Raw genomic sequence first — 18,006 nt, forward strand, 5'->3', positions numbered from 1 at the left:
CAGGATGGACCCCTCCTCTCTCCATGCACGACTCAGAGAACCCAGGTTTCCAGCCTGGGCCGCAGCCCCCTGCGCGGGCTCCCGACTCCCGCCCCCCGGGATCCGCGCCCCTGGGTACTTTTGTGAATTGTGAGCTCCCCCTCCTGCTCTCAGAAGACGCAGGAATCCTGGAGCGGCCTGGCTGGGCGGGCCCCCTGGGACCCCGAAGGCTGCTTGTTTGGGACTCTGCAGACCCAGGGTTTGCTCATGGGACGTAGTCCATCCAAGACAAACTTTACGGAGGAGAACGGGCAAGACCTCACATCCCAGACTGACCGTGAGCCAAATCCAGATCACTGGCAACTTTCTCCGAGCCCCAGGGGGAAATTGAAGCAGAACAGCCATTACGGTAAATTGCGGCGGCCTCAGAAGAGCCCGCGACCTCCTGACACCCCTCGCTTCTTGCTCCCCAAGTTCTCTCCCATCGGTCCAGGGCCTGGCTGGCCCTCAGGTAGCACCTGTCCTGCAGGGACAGAGCCTTCCAGCCTCTCGTATCCAAGCAAGGGAGAGTCAGGGCCGCAGCCAGAGGAGCAGGAAGGATCATGGGAAAATCTACCTGAGGCCAATCAGGGCACAGGGGCGATTAGTGCCTCGTTCCTCAAGGAAAACCTCAGGGTAATCTCTAGGCACCCCCCCACCCCTGCCAGAGCCCAGGCCTCATACAGCAGGTGAGAGGGCAAGGACATGCCTTGTGCTATTTCATCCCAGCGCCATGATGGGCAGAGAGCGACCTGCCAGTTGGGGAGCAGCAGACGGAAGACACACCTCTCAGTCATGCCAGGCTCTGCTCCAGGCCTTGGGGAGCAGGAACGGGGGCATTGGGTGGGCCCTACCTCTGCCCTAGAGAAGCCAGGCAGCCTGCTCCAGGCGGCGGCAGCTGTGGGCAGTCTCTACCCCAGTTGGTTGGCAGCGGGCTGGCATGTGGAAGTGGCCTTGGTGTTTGACCCTGGTAGTCCTGGGGTTTGAGGGCAGCTCTGCATCATGCTTCTCCCCAAACTGACCCACACCTCTCCAGAGGACATTCCTTCTCTTGTCTCCTGAAGGTCAAGTTAGGATGCCCTACAGGATGGCAGGTGGCTTTCCTGGTCCCCTTATCCTCGCTGCCATCAGCCCCATTGTGCCTGACAGCCTGCCCATCCCTAACTTCCAGGGATGAGGGCCTGCCAGCACCCACCCTACCGGGCACTAGTGAACACTCCATAGGGTCTCACCTTCCAGCTGAGTTTCACCCTGTCCCCTTCCCCCACCCTCACCACCGAGTCCATGTACCATGTCCCCTGTCCCCTCACCCCCGCTCCCCATAGGAGTAACTGCCGTGGCAGACAATGGGGCTGTATTGATTAGTACAATTCCTGGGCACCTCCGGTCCGTCTCCCCGGGAGCTGGGACAATGCAGCTTTGATACACAGAGCAGATTCTCAGCAGGTCCTTGGGCTGGGGGAGTCCTCACACCCCCACTGGCCTCCCCCCGTGTCCCCACCACACAGCTAACTCTTCCTGCACTCCTTTGCACAGTTGCAACTTTCTGGGTCACTTTGGCTGGTGTCTGTCTCGCTCGCTGGCTGTGCCTGCCCCTCCCTGGCACAGATCACTCAGCCCCTCTCCCCACCCCCAGTCCAGCCTCCCAGACTGCCTGGCACCAGGGCTCGACCTTCTGGAAGGTGACTGACCTGTTCTGGGGAGGAGGGGGCCACAGGTCCATGAGCCGCGGCCATCCCGGGTGAGCACTCAGAGAGGAGCACGCGTGTCTCCACCGCTCATTCACACCTCTGCCAGCTCCAGGCGACACTGCGCATCCCCTGCCTCTCCCACTGCTGGCTGGGCAGCAGCAATTACTTTCACCTCATCTCCTCCCGGAGCTCGGCCTACCCCTCCCCTGGCCCTCCCCCTCCGGCCAGTCCCCATGCAGCCCAGCGAGGGTGCTCCAGAGCTAGAGTGAGGCATGGGGCTTGTTGTGTTTTTCTCTTGTTCCCAGCAAGTTATTGGAACAAAACACACACACACTCTCTCTCTCTCTCTCTCACAACCACAGAGTGAGGCAGAGCGAGCTCAGGAGAGAGTGAGAGGGCGGCGTACTTCTCGCCCAGAGCTGGGCCTTGGGGCTCAGATGCTTCTGAGCCCCTAGGCCTGGCATTCGGTGGGCTCCCGGTAGGGTGGTCAGGTGCATCCAAAGCAGCTCAGACTTCTTAGAGTGGCGGGGCCTGGGGCTGCTAGGCCCTGGGGCTGTCTCCCTGCCCCAGACTTGGGGGTCCCCAACTAGCCGAGATGCTAAGGCATCCTTGTAGGAGAATGTGCCTGACGGTGGGAACTGTGCTTTCACCTGTCCGAGGGAAGATGGCCTTGGCTAGGAGGGGGGTCACCACAGACTCCAGACAAAGGGGGCTGTGGAATAAGGACCCTTGGGGATTTGTTCTGGGCTGCCCAGAACCAAGGTGCTGCTCTGGGTGCGTGCTGCGTGGGCGGGCAGAGTCCAGCAGGTGTCGCTGTGACTGGGGTGGGATGTGCCTCAGACCCTCTTCTCTGAGGCCACAGTCGCTGGTCAGTCTCCTACTGATGGTGAGCACACAGGCCAGGGGCCAGGAAGGTGGGCCTGAGAGCTCTGGTCCTGGGAAGGCGTAGCTCTTGGACATTCATCGCCTGGCAGAGGGCCTGGCACCTGGTCGGATCTTAGGAAACATTCGTCAAGTGGAAGCATGAATGAATTCTGATGTAAGGAACAGCCTTCCTGTGAGTTTGGTGAGTGTAGTTGACTCCAGAGGGAACATGGCCCGATGACGCTGAAATAAAAAGGGCACAGCTGCCCTGGCCGGTGTGGCAATTGGTTGAGCATCATCCCATGCACCTAGAGTTTGCCAGTTCGATTCCAGTCAGAGCTCATGCCCAGTGGGGGCATGCAGGAAGGAGGCAGCTGATTAATGTTTCTCTCACTCTCTCTTCCTCCCTCTCTCAAAACCAATAAAAACGTATTTATTTAAAAAAAAAAAAAGGAGATACAGGCTTTAGGGTCATATAGGCCTGGGTTCCAACCCCAGCTCTGCCAGTTTCTCACCAACATGTGGTCACCTAACATCTGGTCTTAGTTTCCTCATCTGTAAAATGGGGATAATATCCACTCACTATTGAAGCTAGTGAGCATTAGTAATAATAGTAACGACAATGCATATTAAGTGCTTACTATGAGCATTGTCCTAAACACTATATACATATCAACTCATTTAATCCTCCCAACAACCCCTTGAGGTAGGTACATTTTAATCCCCAGTTTGGGGGGGAAAAGATGTTGACCGGCCTTGGCTCAAGCAAGTATTCTAAGAATGGCCTCAGACCCCACGGACTCAGCCACTCACTGGGCCAGCCTCATGCAGCCAGGTCCCCAGACATGCTCCGCTGACTTCCTGCAGGCACAGACTGAAGGCCAAGGCCCTGGCTGGGCCACTGACTCCAGGAAGGCCCAGTCACCCATGATGCCCAAATGCTCACTTCCACCCAGGGTGGGCTCTGGGCTCTAGCTGCCCTGGCCTGGGCTGGGTGCCCAGAACAGGCAGCCCTGGCTGGATGGCTTTCTCTGGCTCTGGCCATGGGGACAGGAGGCGGCAGCAGCCCAGCTGGGCCCTGGCCGTAATGAGGCCTCATTAGTGGGATCCAGCTGCTCCAGCCCCACTTAGGGAGGCCAGCTCCCCAACCCCCACCTCTGACTTTTCTTAATAAGAGTGGGCAGGCTTCCAGAGGGGCAAGGAGTCTAGGGGCTTTGTTGTGTCCTGTTGAGTCTGAGGGAAGGTGCTGCCGAGTTAGGACTGAGAAGCGCTGGGCATGGGAGGAGAGCTTCAAGGAAGCTGTATGAGGGGAAGGAGAGCACAGGACTGGCAGGTGGGTTTCAGGGCAGGGCAGGTGGGGAGGGGAAGGAGACCAAGGGGAAGGGAGGGCAGGGTCCTAGGTCCAGAGAGGAAGCTTGAGGAGGGGTAGGCCTATCCTTCGGGTCTAGACAGTGTTCATTTCACTGGGGAGAGGATAGTTGCACATCTAGTTGGACGTCTAGGCTGTCCTGGCTAGGAGAGCACCTCCTGTGCCAGGCCTTATATAAAGAAAGCACCCACTATGGGCCAGGACCTGTGTTAGCAGAGTGCTCACTATGAGCCAAGCCAAATAATGGAAGAATACACAGTATGCCAGGTCTGCGCTAGGAAAGCACTCACTGTGTGCCAGGGCCTGTGTTGAGAGAGTGCCCACCGTGTGCCAGGACCTGTGTTGAGAGAGTGCCCACCGTGTGCCAGGACCTGTGTTGAGAGAGTGCCCACTGTGTGTCAAGTCCAATACTGCCAAGTCCCATTGAGTGCCAGAGTGCATTCACCATGTATCAGCCCCAAGCCAGTGAGCCCCTGTGGTATGCTAAGTCCTGCACTGGGTGAGTGCCCCATATGTGCCAAATTCTGTCAGGTGATGACCCAATGTATGCTTGGCCCTGAGTAGGGTGAGCACCCACTATGTGCCTGGCACTGTGCTAGATGAGTGCCCACTGTGTGATAGGCTCTGACTAAGGAAGGGGCCAATGTGTGCCAAATCAGTACTAGCTGAGCACTTGCCACATGCTGGGACTCGTGCTGAGTGCTTAGTAGGCAACAGCCTTCTACCAAGGGAGTGCCCAAGCCTATGCTAGTTGAGCACTTGCCACATGCCAGGACTTGGGCTGGGTGAGTGTGCACTGTGCGCCAGGCCCTGGGATGGATACTGCAGACAAGAGGTATCCAAACCCTCATGTCAAAGCAGAACAGGGTGGAGCTGACCCAGGCAAGCTGTGGTGCTTGCAAGGCCTTCTGGGAGAATTTAGATGCTCTGGCATCTAGGGCCCTGGCCCGGGTGACTCTGATCTTATTTGTCCCAGTACAGAAGCAACCAGTGAGTTCTGGGGAGAGACCAAAGAGGCTCCCCAAGGTCTCTGCTGCCCAAGACACTGTATGAATGGGGGAGGGCCTGGGGCCACCAACTTATGTACTTGGGGCGAGGCAGCAGGGTTAAAGCTGACCCAGGGGGGCTCTTCTGTCCTGGCCTTCGCTCCTCCAGCTCTGTCCTCTGAGCCCCCGTCAGCACCCCACCACCATGTGTACAGAGGCATGAGATCTCTATGAGGTCTCCATGGAAGGACCGCCCCATCCACCACCCCCCCAGTGCCCCTAAGCACCCCAGCTGCTCCCAGGCTTGGAGGCACCCTGGCCAGCTGGGTTCTTGCATGGCCCTGTCCTAGGAGCTGCTGAGGCGTGAGGGAGGCAGCTGAGCTGGCCTGGCAGAGACCATCTGGGCTGGGAGTGGGGGCTGGGTCACATGCAGCAGGCATGTGGGCCTGGGCACGTGCTAGGAAGCAGCTTGCTCCTCCATGGGGCACTTGCCACATGAAGAGCCAGGCAGAAGCTCCAAGGATGACACAGGATGTCTGTGGACACTGAAGAGACCCAGTGGTCCCATGTCCTCACACCCAAACCTAGAGCAAAAGGGGCTGGAGCCCTAGACGGTTTGGCTCAGTGGATAGAGCATCAGCCTGCAGACTGAAGGGTCCTGGGTTCCATTATGATCAAGGGCATCGACCTCGTACCTCGGTTGCAGGCTTGATCCCCAGCCCTGGTCAGGGCGCATGTGGGAGGCAACCAATTGATGTGTCTCTCTCACATCGATGTTTCTCTCTCTCGGTCCCTCCCCCTCCCTTCCACTCTCTCTAAAAATCAAAGGAAAAATATCCTCAGATTACCACCACCACCACCATCAACAAAAGACAAAAAAGTGGATGGAAATGAGGACACCTCCTCACGGGGAGGCCCACGCCCTGTGTACCAGGCCACAGATGACAGCAGAAACCACTGACCAGGACGGCCCTCAGCGCCCTGTGTCCTGCTCCACCATGACATCCAGGGAAGGGGCAGGTCTGAAAGGTGCATCCTTAGCCACGTGTCCTTAGGGGAACCAGCACCTAGTAAAGTGCTGCTCAGCTCCCTCGGCTAGCTAGCAGAGGTGGCGCTCCTCAGAGGCTGATTCTAGAGAGAGGCACTGCATGGAGGAGGCCTCGGTTCCAAACGAGGGCCCGAGAATAGACAAATAGCGTAGCCCAAGGTCACCAGCAGAACCGAAAAAGAGGCAGGAATAGAATTTCAGCAACCACAGGGGTGCCCAGGGGACATATGCTATGAGCCTGAAACGAAGCAGCAGCGGGCCGAAGTCAGAGGGCGGAGGGCACGAGGAAACCGAGCCCCAGCTATCTTTAGGCACATCCTGGTGCTGGGAACGGAGTCCCAAAGCAGCATTCCCTTCCACAGGCAGGCTGGCCTGCAGCCCCGGGAAGCTCAGCTCTGGCAAGGGCTCTGGGACATTGTGATTCATGCTCCCTACGGCCCATGGTGGGTCCCACATCTCTCCTGCCTGATTGCCTCAGTCCTCCCAGGGTCACTCCCGAGAAAGAAGGGCAGCCAGGGAGTACGCAGAGGGCTTCTTAGGTTTCACGGGGCTCAGAATCTCCAAGTTCCTAGACAGGCCCCTGGCAATTCCCAGACTTCTCTGGGAAAGTGGAGGTCTTTCTTGGTTCTGTCACAAAACCCACCCCTAGCAAGTGTGCAGGTAGGAGGCCTCCACCTCAGCCCACTGCTGAGCACCCGGAGTTCAGGGGAGCTCAGAGATACTTTCAGAAACTTGGTTCATTCAGACTTGTTCCAACCAGGAGGGAGCTAGACCAGAGCGGGCCTGAGGGGCAGGATGGAGGGCCTTGAGCCTGGAGCAGGACCACTGTAGACGGAAAAGGGGCCACATAGTAAACCTAACAAGCACAGGGCAGGCCTGAAAGTAACCATGGAAGCATGGTCTGAACATAAACATTTCTAACTAGCCCTGGCCGGTTTGGCTCAGTGGATAGAGCGTCGGCCTGCGGGCTGAAGGGTCCTGGGTTCGATTCCAGTCAAGGGCATATGCCCGGGTTGCAGGCTCGATCCCATGTGGAGCCTGCAGGAGGCAGCCAATTGGTGATTCTTTCTCATCAGTGATGTTTCTATCTCTCTCTCCCTCTCTGAAATCAATAAAAAAAAAAATATATATATATATATATATATATATATATATTTTATAATTATTTTGTCTCTTTTTTTTTAATATATTTTTATTGATTTTTTACAGAGAGGAAGGGAGAGAGATAGAGAGTTAGAAACATCGATGAGAGAGAAACATCGATCAGCTGCCTCCTGCACATCTCCTATTGGGGATGTGCCCACAACCCTGGTACATGCCCTTGACCGGAATCGAACCTGGGACCTTTCAGTCCGCAGGCCGACGCTCTATCCACTGAGCCAAACCGGTTTCGGCAAAAAATATATATTTTTTAAAATTCCTAACTAAAAGCTTCCTTTGTGGTAAGCAGTTAGATAGACATGAAGTGAGCAAGAATGATGGGCCAGATTACAAAAGGTCACCGGGGGGAAAGCCTGGGATGCCTAGCAAAGGACAATTGTAGGATGAGACCTCACCACCGAGGTGACCTTTCCTCCCTAGAGATAGCATCTAGGCCTCAGGTGTATTTCAGCTCCAGGTCCAGAAAAGAAACGAAACCAGACAAGCAATGCCAAGGCTGACCTCAGGACCACCTGCACTGGGGAATGACCCCTGCTCTGGCGCTCACCAATCATCAGTGGAGACCCAGACCCTGAAAGGACGCACCTGGAAAGCTGCTGAATATTCTATTGAGATCTCCCCCTGGCACCTCCCCTCCCCTCTCCTCCCTTAAAACCCCGAAGACAGAGGACCCAGTGGCGCTCCCTCCCAGGAGCAAGCCTACACCTTGCCTGCTCCCCACCCCAGGTGCATTGCCATTACCTTCCTCACTTTCCTCAGCCCATTTCTTCTATGAATTACTTCTTCTACCTCCGATTTTATAAATAAAAATGCTCTGGTATAGTTTGAGTCTTGGGTCTGAATTCTTTCCTCGCCAGAACTCAAGTACTGAGGTTGCTGAACCCAGGTCCAATCTGACTCCACTGGTCTAACACCTGGTGCCCACACACCTTGACAAAAGTGAATCTTGACCTTAAGTGAGCCTGTCCATTGTCTTGTTGTGACTAAGCTAACATACCTTTGAAATGTCAGAGTCACCCCCGTTCCCAGGCCCCTCAGGGTACAACCACCCACACCAGAGCACAAGACCACGGATTCCCAGACACCATCTCTGTACATGTTAATGGTTAACTATCCTGTGCCCAACTCTGTTTTACTCTTTATCCCTCCTGCTTTGCTTCTCCAGCCTCCCTAATCTATCACCAAGGAATTTCATGTAACTCCCCTTACATCACCGCCTTTGGTTATAATGTATAAAATAAGCTGCAAAACTGCTATTCTCCAGAATATTTTTTCCACCCATTGAGGTTTCTCTTCCCAGCAATTTTTGTCAGTTTGGCCCAAATCTATAATAATAAAAGCGTAATATGCTAATTAGACCAGACGTCCTTCCGGAAGAAGCTGGGGCGGCGAGGGAAGCCTGGGTCCTGGGTGCCAGAGGGAAGCTGGTGCCGGCAGCCGGGGGAAGGAAGGCCTACTCTTGCACGAATTTCGTGCATTGGGCCTCTAGTAAACTCAACAATTATCTACAGGTCTGGATGTTTCTTAGGACACCACCTAGCCATTCCTTTGGACCAGATTGGTTGACTCCCAGAAATCTTTGGTGACAGATGGCTTGTTTTGGGAAGGCTCAGCACAGACCCTCGGTCTATCAATACTCAACTGAATGAGAAAAGCAGCAGAAGGAATTGATGTGGGAAAGGGAGGCACTAAGGGAGGGGCCATGCTCAGTCACTAGCTCCCTCCCCCGACAGCGCCCCAGTCTAGCTTGTCCCTGAGGCAAGATCCCAGGAGAGAAGAAATACAAGCACTGCCTTGGGGTAGGGCCTGGCATCTCTTCCCTGGTTCCTGCTGCCAGTGCCACCCTCCTCGGCCCATCAGCGTGAGCGGAAGCCCTCACCAGTCCCTGCTCTCGCCCTCTGCTTCTCAAGGCACCTCACCACCACCTCTCCTGTGCTCTGGGGCAGCGGGCCAGGAAGGACCATGGCTTGGGGAAGGGGGAGAGGGAGGTTTTCTGAGAGGCCTCAGGAGTGGACTTAAGCGAAATATTCTTTGTTATTTTTCAGAGTGGAAGTACAGAAAAACCAGCCAGGGCCAGAGGACCCCTTGATCAGCACATACTAAACACTCCCTGTGGGAGACAGAGCATGGGGTGATGGTGGGGGTGGGGTAGGGGTGGGAGTGTCCCAGCCCCAGGACAGCCCAGTGGTTCTGCTGTCCTCCCAGCAGGATGATCCACAGCCTTCTCCAGGGTGTCTCTGGTGAAAGGACCGGAAGTGGGCCTCCTGCCTCCTCACGGGCTCCATGGCAGAATCTGCCCTGCTACGTACGGGTGGGTTTGGGGCTGCAGTGCCAACCAACCAGCCAGGTGAGGGGCTGCCTACTAGTGCCTGGGACAACCTTAGCACGCAGGACCCCTGGCAGTGCCAGACGTGGGCCCCACGAAACCTCCTAGGCTTTCCTGCCATACGGCAAGCAGCTGGCAGACGGCCCCAGAGGGGGCAGTGCTCATGTCCCCCTGCTCCCTGCAGTCTGGTCCCCGTACTCACCAGCATCCCTTTGGCACCTTTTCCCACCATGGTGGCAGTGGGTTTCGGGCTCTGGAGTCCCAGGCCGCAATCACAGGTTCTGCTTCTAGCACCTTTCAGGCCACAGACCTCAAGAGCTGTGGAGAGAGCACAGAGTGAGGACTGAGCCATGCAGGCAGGGCCAGGGCAGGGCCTGTGTGGCCCTCAGGGCTCCAGAGCAGGTAGCACAGGGCCCAGACCACAAGCTGGCAGGCCTCCCTTCCCTCCGAGCCTGGCCACCCCTCGCCAGGCGCTGTTCATCTTGCTCCTTTCTCGATGACCCTGGATCAGCTCCTCCTTAGCTCTTCTCCCGACCCTTCCCCTGCATCCCTTCGTCTCTAGGCTTCTTGTCCCAAGGGGCAAAAGTCTATTTTTGACTCTCCAGATGCCCAATTCTATAAAAGACAAAAGAACAGAAAACTGGACAGGGCCCAATTCTTTCATCGTCTGTGGACGGCTTCAACCTTTTCCCTGAAGCGGGGTCAGCTTGGATCAGCACACTCAGCAGCCAGAACGGTCTTTCCTCAGCCTGATGCCACTCAGCTTGGGCTCCGGGGCGGCTGGGCTTGTTGTTATGTCACTAACTTGGACCATAAGCTCTGGGCACATCACACATGTCCTGTGCGGGCATGCTTCCCTGCCCTTGTGCAGGCTGTCTCGTCTGCAACACCTTCCCGCCTGTTCACCAGGTGAAATTCTTCAAATCCTTTAGGGCCGTCACCTCTTCTCTGTAGCCTTTCCCTCAACCAAAATAAACAAACTGCTTCCAGCTTTCTGTCTGGTGCAGACATCTACTAGTGTCCTTATCAACTCAGACTAATTTACTTTTAAGTTTCTCAGCCGTGAATCAGTGAGTTGCCTGAGGGCTTGGGACTGTGTTTCATTTACCCCTCCGTGTCCAGCACTTAGCACAGTGCTGGGCTTGCGGGAGGTGTGGGTTGAATGGAGGGGAAATGGGTAAGGCCCAGGCACTGGAATGATGGTCCAAGTCAGCCAAGAACTTGTAGGAAGCATCGGAGAGGCAATGTGGGGCTGGAAGGGCAGCAGACAGAAGGAAGGCGCAGACAAGGACCATGCAGGTGTACACAAGTTTAATGTTGGCTGCAGATGACAGAGGGCAGGTTTGGACAGGCCATGGGAGAGGAATCCACCTGAGGATTCCACAGGAGATGAATCAACCTTCAGGGAGACTCAAAGAATTCTCTCATAGGACGAAAATCCTGGGTCAGATGCATAAGGACGGTCAACCACCACTGGGCCTGGTCCCAGGAAGGACTGGGCTCTGTCTCTGGAGCCTCCCCTCCCCGCCCAGGGAGCAGGCTCTATTCAAAGACTGTTCTGTGCCTTTCTGCCTCACCTGCAATGACCTGTCAAGGGCCACCTCTCACCCACAGGCCCAGGAAGTCTCTGGGAGGCTAAAAGAGACCGGGGAAATTATGCAAATCAGCCTTGGCTCCTTTAAGCCTTGGCCCTGGCCACTAGGTCTCCCGCATAGCCTGTGGCAAGTGTGGATGTAACTTATCGCCATTTTCCTTTTGTGAGTCAACCAGACTGGCCTCTCTGACTCCTCCTCAAGAGGTCTCTGCTCGTGACTTTGGTCTTTTGGGGGCAGTCAGGGGGTTGTGGGGTGGTGTACTTCCTTAAGATCATACCCTTGTCCTCCTCACTCACCACACCCTTCCCTCCAAGCTGTGAGTTCTAGATTTGCCTTCCCCAAGGCTGTTCCTCTTCAGCCAACAAATAATGACAGTATAATAGCAGATGGCACTAAGAACCAGCTTATGGATTGAGAATTATTATGCCTTGTGGTCAGGTGAGTAAATTGGAAAAGCTCCTGGAATTTAGGCTGCAGAATGCCTTCACCCAGAGCACTGGTTGCAAATGCAGCCCATGTCCTCGGGGTGCTTACAGAATAGTGGTGGTTGCTCTAGAATGAGTTGGGTGAAAAGCTTTGCTGCTTCTCCACCTCTGCCATTTATGTTAAATGGTCCCACACACCCAATTCAAAAGAACCAACTGAATGCTCATGACATGCCAGGCCTTCTTCCAGATGTTGGAGACCCACATTACCCAGGCACCATGGGACCTATCCCTAACCCAGCGGTTCTCAACCTGTGGGTCGCGACCCCTTTGGCGGTCGAACGACCCTTTCACAGGGCTCACTTAAGACCATCGGAAAACATATATAATTACATATTGTTTTTGTGATTCATCACTATGCTTTAATTGTGTTCAATTTGTAACAATGAAATTGGGGGTCGCCACAACATGAGGAACTGTATTAAAGGGTCGCGGCATTAGGAAGGTTGAGAACCACTGCAGGGCCTAACCCATATAGGGGCCACCATTGACAAGCAGTGGGTCTGAAGTTCAGCATACAATGAAGAGCTTGGCTCTGGGATATGGTACCCCTGGGCTGGCATTCTGGCTCTGCCATTCACTAGGTATGTGGCTTCAAGCAAGTTACTGAACCCCTCGGAGCCCAGTATTCTCTACTTGGAAGATAGTGCTAATAATCCTTGATAAATTCTGAAGTTTCTGCTTCTTCAGTTTTTACTTGACTGCAAGTCCTTCACATTTTCCTCCCCTCCAACCCATAAATATTCCCACAGCCCCAAAGCTCTGATTTTCTCCAATAGTTCTCCAAGGCCAACAGGATATGGCCCAAACTGTTTATCAGTCATTTGAGGCTGGCCACAATTCAATTCATTTATTCCACAAATATTTATTTCAGGCTTGCTCTGGGCCAGACCTGTGCTCGCACCAAGAACTCATGGGTCTCTGCCTTCCTGCAGCAGAGGGGACAGGGGGAATGAGTGAACCTGGTGTCTCAAATGTATATAATTAAAGACTGAGGTAAAGGGTGTGAAGGAGAAAGTCCTTAAAGCAGAGGGTCCTGACCTGTCTGAGAGTACAGAAGGCTTCCCCGAGGAAATGATATTTGAGAGTCAGAAGTGGTTAATTAGGCAAAGTGGCAATAATGAGGAAAGGAAGAGGAAGAAATATTTAAGCAAATGAACTGACATAGGAAAGATGCTGACGCTGGGGCTCAGATAGCCAGGGAGAAAGTGGCCAAACATGACGGGGGACAGAGGAGCAAGGTCAGGGCCATTGGGGCCTGGATTTTAGTCTTTATCCCGAGGGCAATGGCAGCTATTTTGGGCTTTAAAGCAGAGTTGTAATTGTAGAGGAGCGATTGGTGGAATATGCATTTTCAAAACATCTCCATAGATACAGCGTGGAGAAAGGACTGGTGAAAAGAGAGAATGGAACAGAAAAAATCAATTAGGAATAGGCAAGGCCAGAGATGAGGTCTTGGGTAGGAAAGTGATGCTGAGGTGGGGAAAGGTATACAGATTTGAGAAGAAAATAGATGACATTGGTAGGAATGAGTGATGAGTTGGATATTGGGAGTGAGGGATAAGGAAGGGCCTTTGGTTTTTGCTGGTGCAACAGGAAAAAGCCAATGCTAGTCCCAGAGACAGGAATACTGCAGGTTTGGAGTAGGGAGAGAATGGGCTGGGTGGGACAAAATGGGTTTGAGCTGCCTGTGAGCTACCCAACGGTGCATGGTGAGAGGGCAGTCACAGGACCTGGCACCCTTTAGTCTCATTGCTCGGTCTTTCCTCTTCCCCAGACAAGATTGCCAGGCCAGTCAATTTTAAGGGTCCATCTGGGCCAAGCCCTGGAGTCCTCCTTGGGGAATTAAGAGTCAGGCTCTTTCCCTGCTTTCAAGGACCTCACCATTTAAAAGAGGAGGAAGCATAATCCCCATTCCCTATGATGAAGGGAGCGGAGGGGCTGTGGGAGCAGGGAAGGGCCCCTGGTTCTGCCTTGAGCCCAGGTTGGTTCTCCAGGGCCACCTGCGGCCATGTGGGACTGTCCCTCAGTCCCAGAGGGTTCTTGCTGCCATGCCTTTGCTCAGGTGCTTCCCTCTGCCTCGAGCACCTTTGTCTCCATTTCCATCTGTATACATCCGATCCATTTTCAAAACCTGTCCCAATGCCACTACCTTCAAAGAGCCCTTTTTTCTCCTCCCATTGCAGTCAACCTGTCCGCTGTACCGCCAAAGCACACTGTGTACATCTGATTAACACTCTCGTCACACACAGTGTAGCAGCACAGTTACTTGTGTCCAAACCTGGCGCCCCGCCAGCGGGAGAGATCTTCCAGGGCAGGGCTGCGGCTCTTGTGTCCCCAGGGCTGGGCACAGCGGTCCCGCCGCAGTCGCAGTGAAGGCCAAGGAAGGGGGCGTTTTCTCTGCAGTCCTTGTAAACATTTGGGCATGCTCAGTGTCGCCGATTAGTCCCTTCCTAGAACCATCCCCTCACCCAATACTCCCCAACCTTCTGACGGTCCCTCACTTTGGGAGGCTTTAACATTTCAGGTCCTTCTCTCCTCCACTCCTTGCCCCCCTCCCCCCGACCCCGATCTTTATTTAGCTGCCACGGCAGCATCCGGCTTGTTTCAGCAAAGAAATAGACCCAGGCTTTGTGCGGGAGCTGTCAGAGAGCCGGGGATGTGGCTCCTTTAAGAGAGACCAATGAGAGGGCGTGGCCTGCGGAGAGCAGGCCAAAAGTAGGCGCGGCTCCTTTAAGAAGCGGCCCGCAGACTGCCAGGAGGCCCCGGCCGGCAGGCTGGGGCGCGGTCGCTTTTGGGGCTGCGGCACCACCCGGAGCGCCCCGGTTCCTCGAAGCGGGGTGCGCCCGCTGTAATCGGGATTGTGAGGTGGGAAGGGGGTTACATCAGCCACCACGTGTGGGCCTCTCCGCTGGTGAGGAGGCGGCGGTCCCGCCCCCGCCCCCACCGTGGAAAAGTACCGCGGCGCGCAGGTACCCGCCCCCTTCCCCGCCCCCGGCCGACTCCCGCCGGGCCCGGCCTTCTGGGCAAGCCCCCTCCCGTCCGGCCCCGGCCCCGGCGGGTTCTCCCTCTGGCCTTGGCTTCGGGGTGCGGGGCGCCGCTTGGGGGTGGCGCCCCGGGCTGCTAGGCCCCTGCCCTCACCTGTGGCCGCCCGCGCCCGCCCTGTAAGCGCCCAGAATGCAGGTTGGACTGGGGAGGGCGCAGATTCTTCCCGGGGTAGCAGCCCCCAAAGAACTCTTCGGCCCTAGTCCCTTTCCAAAGCCACGGCCGGGAGTCGCGGACAAAGAGCCGGGAGCGCCGGACTCCTCGGCGCGGCTTCCCGGGACCGGCGAGCCCCCGGGACCCCGCACAGGCCGGGAGGTGGGCGGGTAGATAGGGAGCCCAGCCGGCTGGAGCGGCCAGATAGGCAGCCAGGGTGGCGGCAGGGCGAAGCGATGGGGCCGGAGCTGCAGGCGGGGCGCAGGCACGGCCTGCGGGTTCCGGGCCCCCACGGACCCTCGGCGCCCAGACCCAGCGGCGCCCAGACGGACCGTGACTCGCTCTGGTTCCGGTGCTACCCGCACAGCCCGGCGCCGGCAGCCCCCGACAGAGCGGGCGTCCGCACGCAGTGCCCCCACTCCGGGATCGCCCCCCCAAACACACACCCCGCCTTTCCTGCCGGCTTCAGCTCCTTGGTGACAGCGAGACACCCAGACGCGCGCACCTACCCCAACCTTAGCGGCGAGACGTACATCCCCGCGCGTGCACCCACACTCTTACCCACAGATGCCTGCAAGCATGCTCGATGCCCCCCCCCCCCCACCACACACACACACACACACACACACACACACACACACACACACGCCGCACGCACACTGGTCCTGGGGCTCAATCCCGAGGAGCCACCAAACACCCAGATCGATGGCTGGGCAGATGAGGCGCGCGCCGCAGCGCCCCCTTCCCCCAGCCCCTTACCATGCTGCAGCCCCCTGCCCAGCGTGCTGGGTCCGCACCGCGCTGCGCCCAGGTGGCTTTCTTAAAGGGAAAGTTGCATCAGCCTCCGAGGCTGAGTGCCGCCCCGAGTCCGCCCGCCCCGCTGCGCTGCTCCCGGCTCCTCCAGAGCTTGTTGTGTTTTGGTTTCGGGGAGGCGGGGGCCAAGACTTTGGTGAAAGTTTAGAGACTGAGAAGGCTTGGGAGACCTAGCCAAGTCCCTCCCCTCCCAGAACTGCTCTCCTGGCTGCCCAACCCCCCCGCATCCCCACCCCTCCTGGCCGACTTCTCAGGCTCCTCCTCCCAGGGAATAAAATTACAAGTCACTCCAGCTTTCAGATGATTGATCCCCTCTCACCCCTGGGAGTGGGCTCCACAAAGGAGCCCCCTGCTCCGTCCCTGCCTCTCTTCCCTCCAGCTGGGGCCCTGGAAGGAAGCAGATGTCGTCCTCTTCGGGCGAGGCTGGAATGAAGCCAGAAGACCTGGACCACTTCGGGGGCTGGGGCTCCAGTTAGCCTGCCAGGTCCCCCGGCCTTCTGCGCCTGCGTTGCCCCTAGAGAGGCGTCTGAGCAGATTCCATTCCCTTTGGAACAGCGCCGCTAGGGATGTGGGCACAGCTGGGTGAAGGCCTTGGTCCTGCTCCTCAGAGCTGGAGCTCTAGAGGTAATCCTTTCTCCAGGGACCCTCCTTTGACCACTGGCTTGGTCAACCCTACTCTGGCCATTGTGCTACAGGGCTGCAGACACGAACCTGGGCCTCCTCTTCTCTCCCCGGGGAGACAGACCAGGGTTCCAATACCAGCTAAAGGAGACTTTGCCAAAAGGAGGTTTGGCGAGCCTCAGTTTCCTCCCGGAGAAATGGAGGGGATAAGCTAAGGTAATGATACTTGTATGGGAAACACGTTGCTCCAGGCTCTTCTGGGAGCGATGTTTGGCAGTGGTGGAAAGGGGCTCCACATTGGCTTACCCTGTGAGAGCCACCAGCTTTCAGGGAGAAGGGCCAGTAAGGACTGGCTGTCAGAACAGTCCTTGATCTCCCAGCCTTACCTGAGTACGTTCTTCACTGTTGTCTGTCCAGGAAACAGGTTTTCTTTGTTCCCTGGGGACAATCAACCTCTAAGCAGCGGAGGCACACATGCCAAACTTGTACAAGATCAATTGACGGGTGAGAGTCCACTTTATTAACTTACAATCAGAGGCACTGAGCAAGATAGCTGGAATCAAGCACAGGCACTTCTTGCTGGCTGGACTCTCAGCCATAGGCAGGTACTCCACAGACCTTCCCCAGGGCCCTGCCATCTCAGAACTTACAACCTATTCAGGTTGGAGACTTGATCAGATCCAAGAAGACAGGCAGGTCTCATCAGCAAGATTTTCATTTTTACTTTCTGCCACACCTAGCAGGTATAGGATGTTTAGGCTTTATATCCTATGAATGAATTGTAGGTGTCTTGTGTGTGCATGTGTGTGTGCGCACACGCACGCGGGTGCGCCTCTAACTGAGCAGTCTGTGGTGTCTGTGGATTTGTGTAGGTGTGTCTGTGTGGAAGAGCGACTGTGTGTGCACTGCAGCAGCTCTGTGTAGTGGTGTGTGTGCCCACCTTTGGGGACTGGGCAGATCTGATCCAAGCCCTTCTTGCCTCTCCTGCCAGGACATACTAGAACAGTGATGGCGAACCTTTTGAGCTCGGCCTGTCAGCATTTTGAAAAACCCTAACTTAACTCTGGTGCTGTGTCACATGTAGAAATTGTTTGATATTTGCAACATAGTATAAAAAAGATTTATATTTTTGATATTTATTTTATATATTTAAATGCCATTTAACAAAGAAAAATCAACCAAAAAAATGAGTTCGCGGGTCACCTCTGACACGCGTGTCATAGGTTCGCCATCACTGTTAGTACATTCTGCTTCTGGTCTCTCCCTCCCACCTGAGGCTTGTCAAAAAAGGGCCACCACACAGGGAAGGCAGGAAAGAGGCTGTTGGAAGAGGACCCCCAAGTAGTGGAGTGGGGACAAGGAAGAAAGTGAGAGGAGGGGGCCATGGCTTCCTTTCCCTTTGACTGGGGGGGGAGGAGTGAGAAGAGACCACTGTGTCAGTGAAGGTTCTTAAAATTGTCATGGCCCAGGGAAAGTGGGGCTTTCCCACCTCAGACATGGAGGCACCATACAAGGGAGGCAGAAGGGGTGTTCAGGATACTAGGAGCCCCTCAGGCCTGGCTGGGGGTGGGGTGCTCAGGATTCAGCCTTCTGAGGCCCTACCAGGAAGAGAGGAAGACCATGGGGAGACAGCCTAGTTCCTTAGACCATGGGTGGGGGAAAGAGAAGATTTCCCCTGGGATGTTTGGGGAAGTTAGAGATATTGCCCAAGGGGTTTTTTTTTAGACAAACAGATGACATAACAGAAAGTATATTTGTATACATCTAGAAAGATTGATAAATGTGTACATTGTGCCCATCCTGATCCAGATAGGGTTTCAGGAAACCGCAC

General features: G+C 55.6%; 1 protein-coding gene across 2 annotated transcripts in view; it reads right to left on the reverse strand.

Moving 5' to 3' along the window:
- Window positions 1–15,640, reverse strand: part of SLC6A9 (solute carrier family 6 member 9) — a 35,193-nt gene extending 19,553 nt beyond the window's left edge. Inside the window, exons 1-2 of one of the 2 annotated variants that reach the window (XM_081088318.1) lie at window positions 15,501–15,640; window positions 9,666–9,781 (exon numbers count right to left, since the gene is read on the reverse strand). In XM_081088318.1, coding sequence (XP_080944444.1) covers window positions 9,666–9,695 — 30 coding nt within the window. In that variant the 5' untranslated portion in view covers window positions 9,696–9,781; window positions 15,501–15,640. Of the gene's footprint in view, window positions 1–1,709; window positions 1,859–9,665; window positions 9,782–15,500 lie in introns of those variants that run through there. The other variant, XM_081088317.1, reaches the window with a different exon arrangement.
- Between the last annotated feature and the right edge of the window lie 2,366 nt (window positions 15,641–18,006).

Source organism: Myotis nattereri (genome assembly GCF_964212035.1).
Source record: "Myotis nattereri genome assembly, chromosome: 3".
Classification (NCBI taxonomy): Eukaryota; Metazoa; Chordata; class Mammalia; order Chiroptera; family Vespertilionidae; genus Myotis; species Myotis nattereri.